The 26,231-nt window shown below is 37.4% G+C and overlaps 1 protein-coding gene across 1 annotated transcript in view; it reads right to left on the bottom strand.

The window, feature by feature from the left end:
* The window catches only part of LOC150088671 (putative carbonic anhydrase 3), a 34,690-nt gene extending 8,681 nt beyond the window's left edge, over nucleotides 1-26,009 (bottom strand). The window contains exons 1-4 of the mRNA XM_090370857.1: nucleotides 25,942-26,009; nucleotides 11,182-11,310; nucleotides 5,685-5,774; nucleotides 1,624-1,791 (exon numbers count right to left, since the gene is read on the bottom strand). Of these exons, the coding sequence (XP_090226983.1) occupies nucleotides 1,624-1,791; nucleotides 5,685-5,774; nucleotides 11,182-11,239 (316 nt within the window). The 5' untranslated portion in view covers nucleotides 11,240-11,310; nucleotides 25,942-26,009. The remainder of the gene's footprint in view (nucleotides 1-1,623; nucleotides 1,792-5,684; nucleotides 5,775-11,181; nucleotides 11,311-25,941) is intronic.
* Between the last annotated feature and the right edge of the window lie 222 nt (nucleotides 26,010-26,231).

Here is a 26,231-nt window from a genome sequence, read left to right as displayed (position 1 = left end):
TACACCATTCAATACATCTTAAAAAGTGTGCACCCTTAGAACATCAAGGCGAAATTCCACTTCTTGCCATGTACGGGCCAAAGAGTTTCGCGAAGTGTTTCAACGTCTGTAACGAGTGTTCTGTACACAAAATCCTTGGTACCCCATAGGAAGAAGTCTAAGGGTGTGACGTCAGGAGGCCAGGCGACTGGTCAGTCACGGCCCATCCATCTGCCAGGAAATGTTTCATCCAGAAGTTACGAACATTCGCAGTCCAGTGTAGAGGTATGCCATCCTGTTGAAAAATGATGACTTGCGGCAACTCTTCCAGCTGAGGGATCAAAAAATGCAGCAGGATATCGAGATAAATGTTTCCTGAGATGCTCTTCTCACAAAATAAAAATGAACCTATCACCTTATCGTGCATGGGCCCACACCACTTGGGGCTATCACGAATGTCATGTGGGTTTTCGGAACTCCATATCCGAATGTTGTGGCGATTCATATGTCCAGATATGTTGAAAGTGGTTTCATCAGAGAAAAACACCTTCTTTATGTATTCATTATCTTCATCAATTGAAGCCTGCACGGAAAAAGCGAATGCATTGCGCTGAGAGGTCATTTTGCTGCAAAGCTTGGACAATTTTCACTTTGTATGCAAAAAGACGTAATCGCTTATGCAAAACTTTATGGATTGTTGATTTTGGTAACGGCAGTTCACGTGAGGCATGACGAATCGACTTTTGAGGACTGCACTGAAACGCTGTTTGAACATTTTCAATGGTTTCTTGAGATACGCGTGAACGTCCACTTCGAGGCAGGTCAGTTACTTCCTGTTGCTCGAAATTTCTGAACCTACCTCCTGATACTTGGCTTGGATTAAGGTTCCTTTCCGTATCGACGGAACAATTTCGTTGCACTGTAATTATAGATTTTGATTCTGCAAACCACAGACATATTCAGTCTTCTCGTGTGGCGTCGCTATTTTTATGCATCATACCCCGTTACATGAAAAAAAAAAAAAAAAAAATTTTGAATTTTATAATACTTTAAAAAAAAACTTTTGTAGTTTCATAATACGGTAATTTGCATAAGGACGCATTGTTCTGTCTTTTGGTTGTGACATAATTAAATTTTAAAATAGGAACAGGACTTTATGGACACCCTGTATTTCATAACCCTGCAATATTCTCATTAAGGATTTTTATCAGTCAACTCTTTCAATAATCGCTTGGCATCATCTCATGGTTATACGTAAGCCACAATAATAGTAAGAGAATAAGCTTATCACTCACGACGAATCTAATTATAAAGAAATTTTTAAAAAATTCTCAAGAAGAAAATAAAATCAGAATTTTTTTAAAATAAATAAATTCAGTAAACAAGGTATTAAATTTGAAAAAATGGCATGGCAATTGATAATGGTAGAACCGAAAGGATTATCATTTCGGATTGGTACAGCTTAAGTTTCCAGTGTCATGTGATTACTTCCGAAGTCCAGGATCGTATTATAATGTGGAAAGCTCGGAGAGAAACTGAAGCGGACTTCCAAATTTATTGAAATCCCAATGGAATACATCCAGAAAAGTCTAAGATTAATCACTGTATCTCTCCCATATTTACTACTACAATTTGCAACGATACCTGTGTGGCCGTTGTTCGTCATTGTCATGTCCAGTAAGGATGTATCGTAGTCTATGAAAGTAAACTGAGTCATATTTGGACTCTCCGTTGCATCGTCTGGCATTATATTAATAGGAGACTGCATCTTCCCTCCGCAATCTGGAAACATTGAAGCCCAATATGAAGGTCCTAGAACAAAAATATTAAACTAAATTACTTGAATTAATTAATAAATATTTTAATTTGCAAAGCAGATAAAATTTTATTATGAAATTAAAGTTAGTGGGATATCTTTTCTTAAGAAAGTTTCGCTAACAAAACAAAATTTTTTATCATTCTATCTAGTCCAGATTCGGCAATATCAATACAAATTTTTCCAGGTTAAAGGTTTTTCCAGGTTAAAATTTTCCAGCTGTCAAGTCTCTAGAATTCCCTAGGATTTATGTATATAGGTTTATCTGACTCAAAGTTATATTTATAAGGATCCAAGAAATAAAGCAATTGCTATATGTGAGAATATAACGTTATGGTTGAAAATTCAAAGAGATTTCGCTTTCTTCTATAGTTTTTCCAAGTTACATATTTTATTATTTTCTTTAGAAAACTTCATAAGACACAACAATAAATTTTCCATATGACAAAATTGGTTGCAGTGGAGTAACTATACGATAAGTTAATTAACTGGAAGATAGAAAATCAATTAATCATTTCAGGAAAATCTTAATGATTAACCTGAAGTCGAATTGCAAGTCATTCATCAAAATTTTTATGAATACCAGAATTTGATTATTTATTTATTCCTATTTTATGTTACACTCGTTGGGCGATAATAGCAAAAAGGGAGGGAGAACACATAAGCCAAAGGCTTTTTAGGGGGTGTTCCCTTTGAAAAAGATATGAATAACAATAAAAGCAGTTCTGAAATTCTACAGGTATTATTCAACATATAAATCATAAATAAATCGGGCATATTTGCACATTTCATTACAGAGTTCATTACTAACCGATTACAATTTTTTACAATTATATTTTATAATTTTTTACAATTAGAATTATGAAAAAAAAAAAAAAAAAGATGAAATGATTGCATAGAGTGTTACAAGCTGTTTTGACAACTATTCCTTTAATTTATTTACATAATTTCCAAATTGGTAATGCATTTCCTATTTTTTTAACGTTCTGGAGTTGTTGCGGAAGGTGATTCGAATCAGACATTTCTGGCGATGTGTTCAGTTAGAAGCTTCTTGAACCGGCTTAGTGAAGTGGCATTTTTGATATTTTCAGGAACATTATTCCAGGTTTTAGCGCCTCCGTATTTTATATTTTTCTATCCTATTGCTTTTCTGAAACGCAGAACTTTCAGGTTGGCTTCATTTCTTAAATTGTATGATATTTCTTCTTCTTCTATTGTTATGAAAAAGGATCTGAAGAGAGGAGGAAAGTTTGGAGTTTTCAAAGCATTGTAGACAAAGATCGCCTCAGCTTTCTGTAGCAGTTGGTATATGCTTAAGAGTCTTCCTTCCTTTTATCTCGAACTCACCGATACATTCCAGGGAAGGCCTAAATTAGTAAGGTGATCATCTGTTTATCCCAACTCAGCTTTTTTTTTTTTTTTTTTATGTAATCCCCAAACACGAGAGGTATTAGAACCTATAATACTTAGTACCGTGCTTGGGTTGGAGGTGGAAATGGATATCGTTGATTAGAATTGAGACCACGTATATTTGTGAAATGAATTAGGAAGTGCTTGAGAGGTTTAGATCTTTTCACAGATAAGCTTACTCTATTATTTTGACAATTCATAGTGTATTCAATAGTAAGAAAAAGTGGGGGGGAGGACATGCTGTATGAAGTAATGAAATTTTTGGATATGGCGTACACATGATAAGAATATACCCAGATCCTTGACATAACGTGGCCTCGACAATGCTCCCCTATCTGTCACTATCTGGCAGAGTAGAAGTAGCAAGATCTTATACACTAGCTGATCCGGAAGCCTCCTAGAGAGTTGCCAAGAGGTTCGGTCCCGTGTACTAACTAGCAGCCGGTCTGCGAACACCGTTTTAGAGCTGTACCCTCGAAATGTAAGGAATATTGGATTTCGCCACGATGTTCATCATAACCTCAAAAGTCATCAATCATACTGCATGATGGAAGAGATAGGGAAGGGTTGACCGGAACTTAGCTCTAGAGACTAAACATGGGTTCCACCATTTCAAGCCTCCAATAAGCAAAGTTGTGGATTTGTTTTTACGACAAACGGCCGATCAGTAAGGTAATCTTCAAGGAGAAGGTTAATTTTCCCTCTCAAGTCAAGACTGTTGAGTTTGTTGAGCAGAAGTTTGTGATTTATGCTATCGAAAGCTTTAGATAGGTGTAGAAACTGTGTTATTGTGTATTGACCCTTTTCAAGACAGTTCTTGATCCTAGAGCAGAAGTCAACGATTGCCAGGTCAGTTGATCTTTTTGAACGATAGGCATACTGTTGTTGATAGATAAGCTGGTTGACTTCCAGGAAGCACATGAGTCTGACATGAAGAATTTTTTCGAATAATTTTGCAAAAACTGATAGCAGAGCTATTGGACGAAAGTTATTGATAGAGTTGTAGTGTTTTTCCTTTGGAACAGGGACATAAAATGAGGCTTATATTCCAGATTCTGATAACTATAATTGTTCATTTGGTATCTAGTTTCCCTACAATTATTCTAATTGGATACAAAAATCATCCCTTAATATTTAGTGAAAACTTTTCTTCCATAAATAAAGAGTATGTCTTCAAACTTATTTCATTAGTTTGAAGGTATTATAGGTTTTATGAACTTGTAAACATCATATTCCCCAATGGTGTGCAAGTGAGCCTTGTAAATGTTATAACTGACTGAATATTTTGTTCATCCTGCTTTTGTGCCAGATATTTTCCGGTTTACATATAATCACAAAATTAAATGTTATTAATTTATATTTACAATCCACTCTCTATGTCTTCCCTTGTTCTAATTTTATTTTATGTTTACCAAATCCCTGTACTGTTTGTGTGTTTCGGGTGATGTTGGTAAATGTCCTGGTAGCTAGCGCACTGACTGTCCTTCCGCAATGCGTGGAAGGGGTCTAGGTTCGAACACCGGGCAGATGGGGGAATCTTTTATAAGTTTTTTTTTTACAACGTGAGCTAGCCAGTTACTCGGTCTCGTGCAGGGCTGCATCGTGTTCATTCTCATGTAAACACAGGCTTATCCTGCAAAAATACATGCAACTTACGTCAGTTAAATTTCCTGCACGATTCTCTTCTCGATATCTTCTTGCAATAAGAATACCAGTCTGCTTACTTTCCATGATTACCTTACATATGCTTTAAACGAAATCTCCTGATTATGTGGGGAGTTTCACAAACTGTAACAAGAATAGGCACCGATATTCCAACGTTAATCTCTTGTAGTTGATTCAGAAACGATATCCTAAAATGGTATTCGCTTCTGCATAGAACCAGCATTTCAACCCTAGCAGGGTTATTGAAATTCTATGTCCCTTGTTTGTTTCGCATGCCAGTTCCTTGTGATTCGTTACGAGACGCAGGCCCTGTCAGATGAAATCCTTCTTTATTCCATCATAAATTTAAAATGAACTGTGCCATTTATCTTTCGGCTTTTTTAGTTCACAAATCAGCAACTTGAAAACACGTGTCAAAAGGAGAGAAGATCATCTCAACAAGCAATGCGCATTTTGCAAATGATTCCAAAGATCGTTTCTTTCTATTTTAAGGCAGCGCAGTATTATAAGAATAGGTTGCTACTAAATACTAAATTGCTTTAAATTTATATACTACATAGCGCTAATTGAATAAACACTAAATGTGCAGGAGAGCTTTTTCCACAAGACTTACTGTATTATTCTTTTTGTCCCCTTGATTTGTGATCCAAAATAATGGGTTATTTGAACCTTCGGATAGAACCATCTTTAACTTCGATTTTAAGATTGTTTAGTCCATTATGCACATAATGTGGTTCAGATTAGTAGACATTAATAAATGACACCGGACATTTTTTTTTAAAACTTTTTGGTAATGTGGATGATTCCTACTTACCCGTGTCTCCACGATAGGTCCAGTGACCAGAAGAATGTCGCAATCTTCCGAAAATAGGGTTATATGGATTTTCATATGGGTACATATCATCTAAAAAAAAACAAAAGATGTTCATCATTAGTATAAAATACAGAACATCAACATTCACTTTATGCAATAAACTTATTAGAAAATAAACAAAATAAATAAATATATATATATATTTACTTTCATGGTTTGAAACTTTCTTAAACTAAAGAAGTATCTGCCAGACAGCAAGTAACGCTATAGGTTTAAAAAAAAAAGGTATGCCTAATGATAGCAAATAAATTTAAAATTGAGGTTAAGTGTGTGGGTGTGTGTGTGTGTGAGAGAGAGAGAGAGAGAGAGAGAGAGAGAGAGAGAGAGAGAGAGAGAGAGAGAGAGAGAGAGAGAGAGCTGTAACTATCAACTATAGATGTTCTGATTTTATCAAAGGACACAATATTAATCTGGAAAATAAAGGGCTTGTAATACTGCACAATCTAACAGCCATAACAATAACAAATTAGGATCATAATAGACAAGACTTGGTCCCACTGAAGCACCTGTGATGATAGACTGGAGGAAGTTAGAAGTGCTATAGACGGTCTCCGAAAAAGTCTACCTACCTCTAAAGGATTTTGGATAGGTAGTGGGGGAGAAAAGCATTTATACTCATTGTCACTGCATATATTTCTTATTATACGAACATAACAGAACGGATCTCGAGGATATTAGGGGCCTGCCAGACACGTTGTGTGCAGAAGATGCCGGGGCGGGGGCCTACACGTACAGTTGTATCCTCAGTAAGCACCGCTTGTACTCGCTAAGTACAAGCAGCAGTACCATATATGAAATCAGATTTAAAGATCACAGGGGGGTGGGGAGAGAACGGTAGATTACTACAGACGGGAAATCTGTTGCGGGCTTGCACGTTTGGAAGGAAAATCACCAAATGTCTCCAGGAGATGCAATTATCGTTCGCACAAGTATTGGTAAGGGAAATGGCTCAAGAGCTACGGATTTGTTCTTCGGAATACAATATTATATATTATTATTATTAGCCATATGGTGCAAGGAAGCCTGAGGCTTATGTTGCACCAGCCAAAAAAAAAAAAAATGTCTGAACTACCCCAAGAGAGAGAGAGAGAGAGAGAGAGAGAGAGAGAGAGAGAGAGAGAGAGAGAGAGAGAGAGAGAGATAAAAGGGAATCACCAAAGAAGAGAAGAATGATGATATCCAGCTCAGGACCCTGGGTGTGCCAAACCCATACTCACCAGATGTGAGCCCCTGGGGTTCATAACCATTAATGCTGGGCTGTATTCATTGCATGTTTGAGACTGTGATCTGTGGACCTGATCGATGGTTTCGCTCGGCGCGCTCCCTAGAAATTTCCGGCTCCATGCATGTGTGAAGGCCAACCTCTCATGATCTTTCGGTAATACGCACCGAGCTGTGATCCTGTTGTGTTATTTAAGGATAAGTGATGAGCTGCAGGGATGTTGGTGGGGGTTTCAGGGGTTTAGGTGAACTTCTTGATAAGAAATCCTGGGTTTGGCGCACCCGTTAATCCAATGTTTGTTTCAAACATTTTTGTACAGAAGAGAAATGAAATGAAATATATATATATATATATATTTTTTTTTTTTTTTTTTTTTAATCAGCGAACCGTTAATCGAACAATAGTAGCTAGACACTGTTAAGCTAGACACCTAAATTTCACGGTTTACAAAGGAAAAGGTTTGAAAAGTTCGAAGTGCTTCAGCATTTATTTTATCGCTTTTAACTCCATAATTTTATATTATCCTTATTTTATTTTTAAGAAAAAGGTATACAGGAAACCTATTTACTAACTATAACAACGAAAATAACATCATTAATAATAATAATAAATATTGTATTATTATTATTGTAATAAATAAATACATTCAACTACTTCTCCATATCTTCCTATTCTCAGCCCTCCTCTTCATCTCCTCACATCCATCATCCCCCTCTCATTTCACCTATCATAATTTTCCTCAATCTCTCTCTGGGTGACTTCCCTCAACTTTTCCCTCCATCACATCCTTCATCAATCCCTTACCTCAACTCGTGTTCAATACAATTTCTCTTCAGCATTCCAATTACTTCAGTCAAACATTTCTATTCACCCACCCTTTTCAAAATCCACTAATTTTTCACTTTATCTCGACCCGTCTTACCTTTTCCCACATCTCAAAACTTTGCAATACAATATCGTACATTCTCAATGTCCATGTCTCTGCTCCGTAAAATACTACACTCCATACCAAACATCGTACCAATCTTTTCCTCAAACCAATTCCTAAACGACCACGCAAAATCCTTCAATTCTCAAAAGCCTTTCCCCCCAATTACTATTCTTATTCATCTACTGCTCTTTGCTCTCCCACCATTAAGATTCCCAAATACTATACTCCCTCACTTATTCTTTTTTCTCTCCTATTTCAACATTTAAGTCACACCTTATTCTTCCCGCTTTCATAATCTTTTATCTTCTCAATATTTATTCACGTCACAAACTATCAACAACTTTACCCTATGAGCCAACATATAACCATTAATATTAACCAATACATTGTAGATAACCTATCTGCAATCCTTGCACAGAATCTGTCACCAGTGCCATCTCATCTGTCAAATCTTATTACTCTTAAAAGCCTTCCCCCCTCCTCCCCGGCACGCACGAACACACAGTACTGTACAAATATTAAATTTGTACAGTACTGTGTGTTCGTATATTAAATGATGAAGTCGGGAACAAACACGCCTCCTGTCTCACACCTCTTCCTATCTCCTCCTGCCAAAGATGGCAAGAGGACCACCCGAAAAACAACTCATCTATCTGTCCATGTGTAATATTAGCATTAGCATTAGTAGAGGCATATGATGCAAGAAAGCAAGTTTATGCAGCATCAGCCAAAAAAAAAAAAAAAAAAAAAACACGCTCCTATTTCACCCCTCCGTTCGTTCCAAGTACCTGTCCAGCTCAGCCTTAAATTTATTTAGGCTATCAACTTCCACAACAAAGGATGGAAGTCTGTTCCACCAACCAACCACCCGCTGGCTAAAGGCAAACTTCCGCACATCTATCCTACATCTGTCTTTCCTCAATTTGAATTTATGCCCTCTCAAATGATTATTCTGAGCAAGAGGAAGAATTCCATCAGCATTGAGCATGCTCAAAATATTCAAGGCTTTATACATCTCAATCAGATCACCTCGCAGGTGCCTAGTCTCCAGACACTGTAATTTGCAAAATTTAAGCCTTTCTTCTTAAGAGCAACCCTTTGTTCCATTCACTAATCTTGTTGCCCTTCTCTATACTCATTCCAACAGCTCTACATCCTTCTTAAATTGAGGCCTCCAGACCTGTATACAGTACTCAAGGTGTGGCCTGACCATTGCCTTATATAATGAGATAATCACCCCCTTATCCCTGCTAGAAAAATTCCTGTATATCATTGACAAGACACTATGAGCTACTCTTGCAGACCGTCTGCACTGCTCAGAAAACTTCATATCTGGCTGCACAATTACCCCCAGGTCCTTTTCGTTCTCTACCATTGTCAGCGTAGTACCACAGAGTTGATACGTCACTCTGGGGTTGCTGCTTCCCATATGTAGTACTTTACATTTGTTAATGTTAAACTTCATTTGCCACCTCTCAGCCCATCTGCTCAACCTTTCCAGATCCTGTTGCAGCAGCGTACTGTCATTAGTGCCCTTAAAAACCCTGCCAACCTTCGTATCGTCTGCAAACTTGGGCATTAAGCTTGATATACCATCATCAATATCATTTATAAATACAGAAAACAATAATGGACCCAATACTGAACCCTGAGGGACTCCACTAATAACATTAGTCCACGATGAGCAGTGTCCATTGATTACTACTCTCTGTCTTCTCCCACTCAACCATCCCGTTATCCATAGCAGCAATTTGCCTCCAATGCCACACTGCTCCAATTTGTGCAGCAGTCTTCCATGTACAACAGTATCAAAAGCCTTTCTAAGATCCAAATATATGATATCAAAATTATTCTTTCCATCCAGATCCTCTGAGACTACATCATAGTATCCAATCAAATTGGTCAGACAAGACTTCCCCTTAACAAACCCATGCTATGTCCGAGCTATAACTGAAGTCTTGTCTAGATGATCCTGCAGTGCTTCTTTAACGTGTGCCTCCATTAATTTTTATGGAACAGAAGCTAAACTAACAGGTCTATAATTACTTGTGTTGCCCTTTGATTCTCCTTTGTGAATTGGGGTCACATTTGCACATCTCTAGTCCATGAGTACCTCCCAGAAGTCCAAAGAAGTTCTCATAATTATGGCTAAGGGTTTGCTTACTTCCTTTGCTGCCTCCTTTAATATAATTGGATAGATCCCATCCACCCGAGGTGCCTTTTTTATGTTTATCTTCAACAATCTCTCCTCCACTTTCCTCTCAGTTATTACAAAATCATCCAGCTCACTGCCAGAGTTTAACTCACCTCTGGCATTACCCTCCCTGAATAACTCCTCATCGATGAATGTAGATGCAAAATACTCATTTAGTTTGTTAACCACCTGAGCAGGATCATCAACAGTTGAACTATGAATATCCAGTGGACCAATCTGATTCATCCCCTTTCTTCTAGAGTTTACACAAGTAAAGAACTCTTTGCTGTTTTTCTTTGCATCCTTTGCCAAAGATTTCTCATAATCTGCCTTTGCCTGCCTAATCTCCTTTGTGACTTGGTTACAGACCAGCTTATATCTATCATAGGCTTCCATGTCGCTCATTAATTTATATGTATCCCATGCATTTTTCTTCTCTGCCATATATCGCATTAGTTCATCTGACATCCATTTAGGCTTAAACCTTGAACAGTATTTCTTAGTTGGTATGTAAAGCCTAGTAGCTTCCAAGATAAATTCTTTGAATGCTTCCCATTTTGAATTTGCTGTTGGTAACATCATCAGTTGGTCCCACCGTATAGAATTTAAATACTGTCTCAGACCACCGTGGTCAATTTTACGAAAGCAAAAACCCTTCTCTTTACTCCCGATGGTAGTTACCTCATTGAGTAAATCCCACTTCGGCACACTGTAATCACTGACACCTAGTGGTTCCTTTATCTGCAGATTCTTAATGCAATATGTTCATACATTGTGTTCTCTGATCGATTTGGGGGTTGGGGGTGAACCTTACGATCCACGCCTGAACCGACTATCTCAACCACGGAGTGAAAAAAAAGCCCATACAGGTTCCTCGAGTCATTGACGAGGTTTGAACCCAGGCCTTTTTCACCTGGTACGAGGAGGACAGCGAATTTAACCATTGTGCTACTGAGCGGAGAGAAGGTATTAGAGAGATTAATAATTAAAGTATTTAATTTAAGCAAACTTAAAATACTTTACTTGTGGGAGTTTTTCTTCAGCAAAGACACAGTTACTAGTTTAAATTATATTTAAAATTCAAACATACCTGTTATACGAGCAGATGCTATACACAGCAGTCCAGCAATAATAAATATTTGTTCCATATTAAAGAGTTTGCAGCAGCACAGCAAGATTCAAATGTAGAATCGACCAAATACGCAGATCTTTATATATCCTAGAAAAGAAAAATGCTTTAAATTACAAATAAATTTTTAGCACTCTTTTCGCTCGAACGCTTATTGTTGTAAAGTGGTTGTTATAGCTTTCTTACTAGCTTATTTCGTTATCTCTTATTATACGGTATATCAATTCTGATTAGGGTTGGAAAATGCGATGGCTACAACTTGCGTTTTAATTTCTGAAACTTTCTGTTCTTTGAAATTTTCACAAATCATTACGTGTAGTTATTATAGGTAAAAAGTAATCTGTTTTACGAAACTGCTATAATCGCATAATTCTCCAACGCGTGCATGGTATTTCCATGCACTCGTTGGCGTTCAGGTATATAGACATACGTCTCCAAGCTCGGTTGCAGGCCTACCTACACCAACAAAGGGAGCTTGAAAAATTACATTATGGATGTGCCACGTCGGCATGTTTACTTTTGTGCAGGAGTAAGTATTATCGCGTGTGGGAAAGATCTAGGAAGGAGCGAGAGAGAGAGAGAAAGCAGTGTTGCTATACACTTCAAGCGATGACAAAATTAACAACAACAATATCTAAACCTCTCGAGTCGATAAACTAAAGATTCGGCTATTGACCTGTCCATTCAGCCTTTTATATAGTAAGATGAAATCAATCAAACATGCAAAACTTTAGCTAGTGTACTTTTACGAGGAGTTTCCCCCGATCTTCTTTTGTGTATTCTATGGAAATTTGATGAGTAAATCGACAGTACTTCAAATCTAGCTGTAAAATTATATAAATGAAAGTTATGTTTTATTGACTGTATTGCTTGTTTATCTAGTAATATATGCCAGAAGTTTCACGGCTCTAATTCTGTTTCTTTTGTTACAGAGCTGAATGTTTGACAGAGTGTTATCATGGATAAAATTGAATATCGATCCTTTATCAAATTCCTGCTTTTTTCAAGCCAAGCAGCCAAGGACTATCCATAAAGATATGCCTATGGTGTCTATGGGGAATATCTGTCCAACGAATGACGTTGTAAAACATTGGTGGTGAAAGTTCAAGTGTGGCCGGGAGAACGTCCTTTATGAGGAAAGAAATAGGCAGCCATCCACTTCTTACACTGTTCACTTAGGGGATAAAAATTAACAGCTGATCCTCAATGACCGCGGGATAACGAACGATTAAACAGTTGCTGAGACTGTGATAAGCTATGGAACAGTGAAGAGCATAATTCACAATGATTTAAAATCAGAATAAGGTCTCAACACGATCGATTCCTAGATTGCTCACATGTATTCAGAAAGATAACAGGTAGGCCTTCTCTCTATCTTATGAACTTCACTGACACTTTAGCCTTACTTTTGTCTCCTAACTTCCCTTTTCTGGTGGATCCATCTGTTTAATCCACCTCTATACTATAATTATATCCTTCCCTCACCAGATTCCTTCCTTATCCTACTATAAATCCTATTTCATTTTCTTCTCCCGTGCTTTTCTGGGACTTTGTCTTAGGTGGATGCAGCAAGATGTTAGTAGATCCTGACCGCCACCGCGTGGCGGGGATGGGGGATGGTGCGCGGTGACCAGGTGTTGCTGCTTCTCACCTGCTAAGAGCCAGGTGCCGCCCAATAACACAACAATCATCAAAACAACATATCATTACATTTACACACTCAATACACTACATACAAATGGCTGGCTTTATCGCAAGCTTCTTCACAAGATGTAGTACAACAGAGGCTAATGGAGGAAACCTTGGTGTCCGCCACAACAACACGTGAAAATCTCTGAAATCCTGACGCTCAAGTGGTCATCTCGGAGTATAACTAAAAAATTATTTATTTAAAAATCCTTTATTTAGGGAGCACAAAATAAGCGAAGCAAAATTAATATTCCTGAATATTAAACCATTTTTAAAATTTTTTACTGAATTCCATTTGAAATTTCATACAAATATAAGAAAGACTGGGGCTGCGGGGGATGATATGAATCGGAGGGAAAAGCAATACACTTATATTTAGCACAAGGTATTTATTTTAATGAATGTCAAAACCTCAAAAGAGCCCGCCATTCAGCTTTCGACACAGACTCTAGGGCTTTTAGAATTACGAAATTTAAGGTTATTATATGCAGTTCACATGACAGCAGATTACAAATATTCTTCATTACACGGATGTGCTAGCACTCTCCAAGATTTTGCGTCCAGTATTTACGCAGTCGTCTGTTATGCAAGTAACAGATAACGCTAGTCATCTTATTTGCAAAACATTCTCTCTGTTCTGGCTAATGCCAATGGACCAGTTTTTGAAGGACTGATCGGTTTGGAATGATGAAAAGAAAAGGCCTATTATATAAATTACATTTTTATAAAACTTAACATTTTTCAATTTAAATAATTTTAATTTAAATAGTTGTTTTAATTTTAGGGAAAATATTAGTGTTAATAAAGGGCAAAAGATGCAAAGAAGCCAAGCTTTTGCTGTAACACCAATAACAACAAAAATAAAGATAAGGATAAGTGTTATTTATTATTTTTTTTATTTGTATACTAATATACAAGTATAAATTTAGTATACTTGGTCATATTCATTCACTCTTATACGCTTCCCACCCACCTCCACAGAAGGCATCAATAAGGCCCTTAAATTTAATTCAGATTGTCAACCTGAAAAGGAGGAGATTATCCCATTGTGTACAAGGGATAATATAATCACAATGGCAGTTAAGCCGCATCTTGAGTTCTGCATTCAGGTATAGAAGCCTTATTTTAGGAAGGATGTAGAACTGCTGGAATGGCTGCAGAGAAGGGCAACGACTTTGGCGAAGAGAACACAAGGGCGGTCTTAACAAGAAAGGCTTTAGTTCTACAAATTTCAGCGCCCAGAAGCTAGAAACCTACGAGGTAATTGGGGTGTTTAAGGCTTTGAATGGATTGAGCAATCAGTGCTGATGGCATTCTTTCTCTTACTCTGACTACTCACAAAATTCAAATTGAGGAAGAGTGGTTGCAGGATAGATGATTGATTGTTAGAACAAACCAACTTCCGTCTGTTGTAGTGGAAGTAGGCAGTTTGAATCAATTCAAGGAAGAACTAGACAAATTACTGGAGGAGATGGACAGGTGATGTGTGAGGTGTTTTTTTTTTTTTTTTTTTCAGGTGATGCTTTATAAATTTGCTTTCTTGCATCATATGCCACTACTACTACTACTAAACTGCTCGCAATTCACAGTACAAAATATTTTTCATGAATATTTTATCGTGAGGAGTGTCGCTGAAGACGAATCTTTGATATAATAGGCATCCTGGCATGCAGATTCCGAGAATCCAATAGAAATCCATCTACCACCTTACAGAGCCGCACATCATGCAAATTATTCGTATCTATAAAAACACGGGTTGCGATCATTTCATTCCCCTTTTTTTGCTTGCTCAGTGGGATAACCACATCTCCAATACTCAGGATGGAGGGCCGTTGGGCGACTTGAAGCAGAGCAGTCGCAGGCGGAGTTGGCACGTTGGCTTAATGTGCCACGCAGTGTCGTCTCGGCACTATGGAAGCAATTTCAGAAGACAGGAACCATTACAAGAAGAGCTGGCCACAGTCGCCAGAGGGCTACGTCAAACCAGCAGAGCGCTATCTGATTCTAACAGCAAGACAGAATCCTACGAGGTCCTGTTATCAACTTTCTTTTGAGGTTGCTAAGGCCACAGGTGAAAACATGTCCAACCGAACTGTGTTAAGAAGTCTCAACTCAAGTGAACTGAAGGCAAGGCACACAGTGGCTTGTACCCCAAACCACCGCAGAGCTCGCCGAAAGTGGTTCATGGACAGAGCGGTGAATCTAGAAAAATTTGCCCCCAATGCAAAGTTTAGTGTGGGCCCCTTGAAAATGGTTTTGGTAAAAATATAAAATTAACAATATAACAGTGAACGTAATACTCAGAAATATATATATATATATTTTTTGGTAGTTGTTGGTGTATCGGCGGCCATAATGCACCTCCCAAGGTTTTTGCAGTACTTTGATCCGAGCCCGAGGCGGGATTCGAACCCGCGACCTTTGGGTTGGCAGGCAGGCACTTTACCCACCCAGGTAACTCGGTCGGCCTCAGAAATATTATAGGTGCAATAGCAATACTATACTCAATAATAATGACCCTCAATAAATGGGCCCCTATTTAACTTTGGTCCCCCGCAGTCACAAATCCTTAAAAACTGCCCTGGAAGCAGTAGCTATGGTAACATGAAAAAATATCCCCCCCCCCAAAATCCCATTTTCTTCTTAATATTATGATACTTAAGATTATTTAAGTATTATTATTAAGATTATTGAAGTATATTAAGATTATTATAATAGCATGAGGGACACAGAGGGTTGCAGGGAAGAGGGCGGAGAGATAATGGTAACCGTCAGGAGTTACAATTATTTTAAGTTAGCCTTGGCAATAAATTCGTTTGTTTCTTTGGAAAGAATGAAGAATGACAAACATTTAACCACGTACAAGGCTTCGGCATGTTTTGCTAATTCATGCTACCTTGAATATGCATGTCATACTTCTTCATTCAGCCGTAGCTACATTTGGTACATTGTCAGCTGTTTACTATTCATGCCCCATCCAACTCTTTCCAACTGTTTTAACACTGGAAAACTGTAATTATTAGTCAGCTAATCATTAAAAGGATACGAGTTTCAGAAAAGGCGACAAATAACGTTGAAATAACAAAATGCAGTTATTCTCTCTAAATAACCACTCTTAACACGACAGGAAGCAGCTCTTAACAGTAATAAGTAACAAGTATGGTCTGATGATGGCTTCCGGCAAGGTTCCGAAACGTTACTTAATTGTATAGTACAGGGGTCGGCAACCTGTGACTCTAACTTTTAGCTCGTATGAAGCACAATTTGAAAGAGGACTTAAAAATCAAGAGAAGACTTAAAAATCAACTTAAAAAACCGTCTGAACAATGCGAGTCTCTCAGCATGTCTCACCAAGATGAAAGTTATGGCATACTCGCCTGATGTTGAGAGACTCGCTCAAGAAGTTCAGCAGCAAAAGTCACATTAATTCGTACCTAATTGGATGTTTGTTACGTTTTTTCAGTATTAACAAATAATATTTAAAAATATATATTTTTTTAATATAATGCCTTCCCATTCTATTCCATTTCTTAAAAACTCCCCCACCCCTCCCCTCCTATCAGCTTGAGCTGAGGTGTGGCTCTTCAAATTGTCTTTTTTTTTTAATTAGATCAAAAATGGCTCTTCACTCAAAAAAAGGTTGCCGACCCCTGGTATATGACATTCAGTCTTTTATTTATTTATTATTTTTTTAAAAAGGCTTTTTTTTAACACACTTAAAAAAAAAAAAACACGTGATATAAGAGTGGTTATTTGGAGAGAAAATTTTCATGGAAAATCACCACGTAATTATATTAAAATGCAGTTTAATCCTTCTAAATAAACAGTAGCTAAAGGGAAACTTTCTTTCATAAAATATAATCAGTATCACATGAATGCTATAAAAATAAATCTTCAGTTTCAAACCATCCTTCCTTCAACAAACATTTCAGGTGCGCTAGCAAATAATAATAATTCATGTTTTATAACAAAAAAACAACGACTTTTATGCGCGAACAGAGAACATTTCGTTTTTATGCATTCGCTATATCGCTTATTCATCTCTTCAATTAGCACACAGCAGCAAACATAACATCCAGTCTTCAGCTATAATATAACGGTACAGTATATGGATATCCTAATACAATATGTATGAAAAAAAATAATAATAATAGCGGGATTTTCATTATCGTTCTCGGCAAATCATTCTAAAAGAGCCAAATATAAAATTTAATGAAAATCCATAATGAGAATTATCCAAATATAAAATTTAATGAAAATCCATAATGAGAATTATCCAAATATAAAATTTAATGAAAATCCTAAGTAAGCATGTAATAACTCGACTCAGTCGAGTTAGTACATGCGGACGGACAAAGAAATACTAATTGCCAGATTTCTATTGGTCCGATTTTAATGAAATTTGGGATGGTTCGATAAATCTTTGCAAAAGAGCCAAAATATAAAATGTTATGAAAATCCATACACTAGGAGTAGCGCTGTTGCATGCAGACGGACGTACGTGGCGAAGACAAAAGGCACTTTACGTACACTGTACATGCTAACACGCCCAGTAGAAACCGTCATATTTTTGAAGTCAATGAAGAAGCGAAGGGGAAAAAATCGATGAAACGATGATTGTTAGTTTTGTCAGTAATAAATAGCTTCGAAACTTCACACAGGTGTAGTGTTTTTTTTTTTTTTTTTCCAAATATTTAGTTTCACTTCCACAAAAGAAAAAAAAAACAAAAAACCGGGAATATAATTTATGCATTATAGACAGCGCGTAATAATGACGTAATGTCAATCTCTTAACGAGTTACTTGATATATGGATAATGGCGGTGTTTAGCTTACAGGTTCATTATTAATTCAGCTAGCGTAATGCCAACCTTTTGGCTGTGCGAAGAATAATGATTACTTCCAGAAACACACAGCAGCACTCCACCAGGCCATAAGGAAGATAGACAAGCGGTATACCCCACTCAACCTAAGCGAGGAGTCCTCCCCCCAACCAGGAGGTACAAACGAAGCTAGAAAGATGGGCAGAGAAGGCACTCCATGGCAGACACTACAATGATCACATAGATAAAACTGCTTCCAATGCATGGCTCACGAGCGGGACGCTCTTCCCTGAGACTGAAGGATTCATGCTTGCCATCCAAGACCAGGTAATCAACACCAGGAACTATATTATTATTATTATTATTATTATTATTATTATTATTATTATTATTATTATGTCTAAGGTGGCACCTAGACTTCCGTCTATCTCCACCTGATAAACTGAATTTGTGCAGAACCTCTGCGAAACAGACCTGTATGGCAGGTCTCTTCGCCACCAGGGAGCAGCTGGCACCTGGTCAGCTGCTCCCTAATGGCCGCCCATAGTCACTTGGTACTGGGCCTGGTCTACTATTTTAACAGTGCCTAATGCACCAAAATCCCGCACCCACCGGAAGTAGTGCTATACCGGTGGGTGCCAGCGATCCCGCTCCCACCTGAGAGCCAGCAAAAAAAAAAAAAAAAAAAAAATTATATACATACATATATATATGTATATACAGTATATACACACACATATACATACAATATAAACAAACTAAAAAAAAAAAAAAACATAGATAATCAAAGTGTATATAACCAAATCTTAAGTAGTAAGCATTAGATTATTCTAATGTCTTTTCCTTTGAAAAACAGTTACACAGAACTCTTGCAGTGCTTGAAATTTAGCCTGATTAGCAATAAGATCACTTTCACAGCCTCTAGCTAAATTACCAATCTTCACTTTTAGCCTTTCTCTAAGTTGAACATACAAACTACAATCATATAATAAATGACTCGAAGTCTCAGGTTGACCGCAAGTACATAAAGGAGAGCTGACTAGACCAAAGTAATGTAGTTTAAAATTTAATGACCCATGGCCAGTTAAAATAAACGAAGTTACCATAGAAGTAAAAAAACATTTGTTGTTACTATCATAAGTAAATGTTGTGATGAACAATCTAGTCACCTCCCCAGTTACACTAAGATCCCATCTCTGTTGCCACATACCAATCAACTGTGTTAGAACATTTTTCTTAGCTTTAGATATCTCTATAGTGACATCAGATAATATTCATGAAAGAAACAACTATGCCTTTTTTTAAGTAATAACAATGTACAAGTAGAGGCAAATGCCGGCCAAAACCTGCATAGAATTCGTTGAGACTGTTCTGCACAAACTAGAAAAAACACAAAGCATTGAGCGCTGAATCGATAACAATTTCTGTTTAAATTTAACGTTAGTAACTCTGAAGTACCATGCTGATCTCCGTACGCAACTATGGGTAGTATAAAGGGGTAGACTGCCTTGTAGTATAAATTTAAAACTCTCCTTTTCAACCCCCAATCTGACCTAGTTAATCGAATTATTGCTTGTTTTAAAAATTTAAAAAGTTAAAAAATGTTTTAACTTTTTCGTGTAAGTAATTTAAATGTGGAGAAAACGATAATCTATCATCAATTCTTATACCTAGATATTTCACCTCAGATACTAGGGGAATCTGCCTCCCCTTAATTAAAACTTTTGGCGGTCGCGCATAATTTAGTTTCCCCTTAAGAAGCATCATAACAGTTTTAGTTGTAGATACCAATAGCTTATGCATATCAGCCCATAACACTAGACTTTCTAATATCTGGGCCATTCTTATTTCAAGCACAGAGTAATGTGTTACTGGATTAATGTGTTACCATAAAACCAAATCATCTGCATAAGCAATCTTATGCAGATTTTCAACTGATTGTTCTAGCCATAAATTAAGTACTAAGTTCCATAAAAGTGGGCCCAATACAGACCCCTGAGGACACCCTCTCGAAAGATTCCTATTAAACTGTAGATGCTTAGCTTTAAGTATAATTTTCCTACCATACAAATAACTCTGTAGCGTCCTATACAATAAGTCTGGACATTGCATACCCCTTAATGCAGACAGAATACTCTCATGCCACACCATATCAAAAGCTCCAGTAAAATCTATAAAGATGGCTAACACATACTTACCCTCTGCCTGGTTGGTGAAATTCATGAGATCATTAATGACATCCTCCGTAGAATGCCCTCTCTTGAAACCATACTGATAAGGCAGGGTCAAACCATTTTTATCCATGACTTTGTTCAGTCTTAAAAATAGCAATCTTTCAAAAACTTTGCCAAGATTAGCCAATAACGAAATTGGTCTATACCCTCTTGGGTCATTCGATTTTTTACCCGGCTTAACTAACAGCTTAATCAAACCAACTTTCCAGATCCCAGGAAAGGTACCTTGAAGTAAGCATTTATTACATCAGTTTAACAAGATGTTAGGATAAAGCTCAATCACTTTAAGAACAGCGATATTCTCTACTAAATCGATCCCCGGAGCTTTCGAAATGTTAATTTGCTTAGAAATGGCTCTCAATTCCTCTAAAGTAAATAAGCTAATATCAATAGACCCAAGGTTGTTACATTAGAGTCCCTGATACCTTCTTGCTCTGTTGTCTCCCCACCTTCTGCTTCCTCATGAGGAAACAACTCCGATGTTATTGCCTGCACTGTTGTAATCCAATCAGTTGTTTCCACACCATTGACGATTACTGTATTCATTATCTCTCCAGGTCTTACTTTATTCATACTTAGTTTATAAATTAATCCCCAAGGATCTGTATTGCCCATACTAGTAACTAGATTTCTCCAAGCCTTTAATTTACTCTCATAAATAGCCCTATAATAAATTTTCTTTTTATTCCTATAACATGCATGATAAAATTGAGCCTCATTCAGCCCCCACCGCCTATACCTCTGATATGCCTTCCTACATAAAAATACTTCTTTCCTTAACCTGGATAATTCTGCATTCCACCAATTAACAACTCGCCTCTTAACTCGTTGTCTTCTTGAGGCACAACTGAGGGCTCTAAGCAATGAAGACTGAACGAAAGCAGCATACTCACAAGCATTTAAAAAATTCAAATTAACCATATTGTCTCCTGAAAAATCTAAAGCCACTGACCGTGCAAAACTAGACCAGTTAATCTTCTTATAAGTAAATCTAGTTAATTCAAAATTATCAAAATCTAAAGTAGTATTTAAATCAGCCAAATTAATATGAAAAACCAAAGATCTATGATCACTATTTGTATAGTCTGTTTTCACAAGCCAATGACAAATTCGTCTGGATAACCCCTGAGTAACTAAAGTCAAATCAATGTTCGACCTGCCATGAACATTGTTAAAAGTATAAGGCTGACCTGATATATTGACTACACACAAATTATTCATTTGTGTGTAGTCAATATATCAGTCAATTATTCAGTATGTTAAAACAGTAAAAGAGTCCTCCATTAAGCGACCTCTCTGATCAGTCATGCCGCTAAACCATAAGTTAGACTTTGCATTGGAATCCAATGCAATAATTAAATTACTACAACCAATTTCACTGAAAACTATTTCCATATAATGGATAGAGTTAACAATTTCCTGACTTGGAGGACAATAAAGAGATGTTAAATTAAAAGACAGCCTAGGAGTACTAATGTTCACACATGTTGAGTTCTGACTGCACAGCCCGGAGAGGACAGTTATCTGCGATAACTTATTAAAGACCACAATTGCTGTTTTAGGTTTAACATCAACTACACTTATAACTCTGGCATCAGCAGGAAAACCAATAATTTTATGTCCATGTGCAAAGGAACCAACATACGGCTCCTGCATACACAAAATGTCAACACTTTCTTGCACAACCACCATTCTAATTTCATTAGTAACCGCACGACATTTTTGGGCGTTGAGTTGAACCAACTTAAGCACACTACCTTCATCTTTATGTTGAAAACTACCATTCACATTAAAAGTACTACAGTTATCCATCATAAGTACGCGTACTTGCAAACTCTAGAGCCTTTTTATACTCAGGACAACTACGATTCCTTAATGAGTGATCATAAGCTCTACCTCTGCGCTTGCAGTTCACACAGCATGGATCTTTATTTTTATTTGAGCAATCAACAAAAAAGATGGCTACCCTGAGCACAATGACCACACGACACGGTCTTGTGTGTGCAGTGTTGTATAGAGTGGCCATAACCCAAACACTTTAAACATTTAGTCACAACTGTAAAAAGCCTGAATTTGTGTGACGTATATCCAAAATACAACCTGTCATTACATATCAAATTTTCCAACATGTGAGGAGCCACCCCAAATCACCCAATTATTAAACCTTGCCTTGGAACTGTTACTAAATCTAAAAACAATGCCTCTCTGACCTCTTGCTCCTCATATCCATAATCTTGAAGATTTTTCTTATATAAATCCCTAATAATATCTTCCTGAGTTATCATACACTTAGGTACATCATACACTAAGATGGTAGGGTTCTGTAACTTTACTTTATCCTGATTAATACCCTTTTGAAAAAATACCTCTGCCTTACTGAGTTTATCCAAATCCTTATCATTATCTGTCTCAACTAAGACTCCATTATTTCGTATAGCTCTCAGATTTCTAATTTTTATTTCTTGAAACTTTTCCTTTAATGTGTTAACAATTACCTCTTTAACTTCCTGGCTTGACTTATACTGTTCTGAGAGCTCCTCAGGCCTGAAAATAACCTTATTATTTAATCTTGCCACTTTGCTCAGCTTCCTGTTATTATCCACCATACAGATATCATTTAATATTACCTGTTCACCTAATTGAGGCTGGCTGAATCCAGCTCTAACCTTGTCCGCATAAGTTCCCTTTTGTTCTGCAACATTATATAGAAAAGGCTGCCTTCTTACAATGTCATCTAATAAACTGGCACGCACCTCCATCTCCTCTACCCTTGTTTTAAGACGTTCATTGTCAACGACTAATGCTGTTAAGATAGTCTCCATGTCAATCCATACGTCAAGTAAGAAATTAGTTGCAGCTTTAGTCACTTTATTATTTTCACTAGTCATGTAGTCAATGACTTTTTTCTTCAACTTTGTTACAAGCTCAAAAATTGTAGACACGTCAGGGTACCTCTGCCTTTGGTCCTGTATGTTAGCAACAATTATTTCACTCTCACGCACATTTGCGCCTGTACTTCTTCCCGATTCCGAATAAAAACTATCTACATCAGAAACCATATTATCAGGCTGAATATCCGGAAAATCAGTTATCTTAACATTTGACAAATCATTTGTCAAATCTGTTACGACATCATCTTCTAACTGCATCCTCTATTCAACGATGCAGCCAACTTTAACTACGTTTTCCACACCACCTACCTGAATATGAGAATCAGCATTGCAGACGTCCCAGGTTTAGTATTCACACTAATAGTACTCGTTGCACCACTACTTAAAACACTACTTGCTTTAATATTTTTAACTTTAGATGATTTCTCAGAAGCCTTCTTTACAGAATCAGTATTGTACAACGTGGGAACTCTGAAAGGAAGTGGGGGGAAAGCTCCAATCTTTTCTTCCTTCCCCCTCCTTTACCAAGCTTCTTACTATGAATTCTACCTTCCATTAACTATAATAGTCGGTTCAAAGCAACAATATTATTAACTGAAGATTAATTAACTACGCCAAAAACAACAACAACGTCAATAAATAAATCTATCAAGAATTAATGTTACAACACAAAGAAAACAATAGCAATCGAGCAAGCAACCTTCACGAAACACAATACACTTCTCCTCCGCATAGGACACAGTCATCTTACTCACCAGAACTATAGAAAATACATCGCCAAGGAACTCGGAGTGTCCGATGACACATGTTGACGATGCCACCTGGCCTCAGAAACGATCCAACACATCACCGCGGGGTGCAAGATGATCATCCGTACTGAGTACACTCATTGACACGACCAGGTAGCAAGGATAATTCATTAGAAGCTAGCAAGGAAATACCAGTTGACCAAAGAAAGTGTACCGTACTACAAGTACGAACACCAAGCAGTACTAGAGAGCCGAACCCACAAGCTGTACTGGGACCGCGCCATAATAATGGATAGGACAATCCCGCACAACAGACCGGACATAACCCTTGTGGACAAGAAGGAAAAGGCTACCTATCTGATTGATATAACGGTACCCAACACTAGCAATGTCCAGAAAACCCATGGGGAAAAAGGTAAAAGAGATGTGGAATATGCAACAAGTAGCGACCATTCCGATCATCGTGTCAACCACCGGTATGGTGCCAAAGACCCTACATAACAGACTAGCAGCAATAGGTCTCCCAGCGAACACCTACAAGGAACTCCAGAAAGTCGCAATCCTGAACACCTGTAGGATAGTCAGAGAGTTCCTCGACCAACAGTAACGCCAGACATAACAACAACCACCCTGTCTACTTGGTACCACGAGGTGGAACCCCCAATCAGGGAGAAATAATTTAAGAGCAACAATAATAATAATAATAATGAATGTTATATCTGTCTTGTTTGTAGACTTGAGTTTTTATTATGAGTTTGGGATTTGAAAAAAAAAAAAAAACAATAATAATAAATAAAAAATACAACCTAGGGAGTGAAAATACATGACCTAGAAAACTGATAAAATACTAAATTAGTACGAAAAAATTACCGTATTTGTCGGCTTATAAGACGCACATTTTTTTATTATAAGGCTATTATTGGAGTAACAAATAAACCTTAAAAAATCGCCCTGCGTATCAGAAGCCGAAAGTGGCAATACAGCACATGCGCAAAACAGAGAGTTAACGTATAGTAGTTAATGGATAGTTAGCTACTATACGTTAGTACACTTTTCAGTAATTACCAGGCTATTATTGGAGTAACAAGTGAATTCCAGCTATACTAATCAACGGCAGGCGCATCAAGAAGGCAAAATTATAATATTGGAATTAAGCTAAAAATAGTACAATATGCCAACACGGGAACAAAGCAGCAGAGCGAAATTTCAGACCAACGCCTACTGAGAAGATGATTCGTCAGTGAAGCAGGAAGTTTTATTACAAGAAGCTGATAAAACCAAAGCACAACCGTCCTAAAATTCCACCTAAATGGCCACATTTGTAAGAAAACTTGGGTAGTTGGATAATGGAACTTAGAGACGTGGGTCTCTAAGTCCTAAGTTCCACCCTCTGTCTTCTCCCACTCAACCATCCTTTTATCCATCGTAGCAACTTACCCTTAATACCATTCTGCTCCAATTTGTACAATAGTCTTCCATGCGCAACAGTGTCAAAAGCTTTCCTGAAATCCAAATATATGATATCAAAATTATTTTTTGCATCCAGTTCCTTTGTAACCACATCATAATATCCTATCAAATTTGTCAGACAAGACTTTCCCTTAACAAACCCATGCTGTGTCTGAATTATTGCTGCAGTCTTGTCTAGATGATCCTGCAATGCATCTTTAACCAGTGACTCCATTATTTTACCCGGAACAGAAGTTAAACTAACTGGTCTGTAATTACTCGTGTCACCCTTCGATCCCCCTTTGTGAATTGGGGATACATTTGCACATCTCCAGTCCGTGGGAACCTCCCCTGAGTCCAAGGATGCTCTCATAATTATGGCTAAGGGTTTGCTTAGCTGCTTTGCCGCCTCCTTTAATATAACTGGATAGATCCCATTCACCCCAGATGCTTTTCTTACGTTTAACTTCAACAATTTCTCCTCCACTTTGCTCTCAGTTATTACAAAATCATTAAGCACCCTGCTACAATTTGATAACCTTCTTCCATTTTCAAACCTTAATAACTCCTAATGTGTGAATGTCGATGCAAAATACTCATTCAGTTTGTTTGCTATCTGAGCAGGATCTATCTGAGTGTATTTGGATATATATTTCAATTGCGGCTCCTATGCATAAACGCGCAAATTCACGCCTCACCGAAAATATTGAATGAAGTGAGTGAATCAATCAGAAGTAAAATCAGTCAGAAGTAAAACAGGCACAAGCTCTAAACGCGATAGTAAACAGTTGCCTAAGAATTATATATTTTATATATTAAGATGCAAGAGTGTTGACTTAAATGCAATAAAACAATTGTACAGTTACAGGATAAACAAAATTACTCACCAGTACAAATTAAAAATTTACGTTCGGCTTTCAGATGATGAATTCATTCATCCGAAGTACATGGCTCATTTATACCTTTCTACTGAGAGACGGTACTGTTTCACGATATACACATACAACACTTACTATTCGCAGAAAGTTACTAATGCGTGAATATGTTTCGAGGGCAGCCATGCAAAACGTGATGATTGCATAAAGAAAGGACAGTACCCTGACAGAATAAAGTGATCACCTCAGTACGCAGGGATGAATCCCAATTCCCTCACTTCTTCCTATGCAAATATTTGTCT

This window comes from Mastigoproctus giganteus, chromosome 3 (genome assembly GCF_048544385.1).
Source record: "Mastigoproctus giganteus isolate SK-2022 chromosome 3, ASM4854438v1, whole genome shotgun sequence".
NCBI classification, from domain to species: Eukaryota; Metazoa; Arthropoda; class Arachnida; order Uropygi; family Thelyphonidae; genus Mastigoproctus; species Mastigoproctus giganteus.
This window is presented reverse-complemented; position numbering and strand designations above follow the sequence as displayed.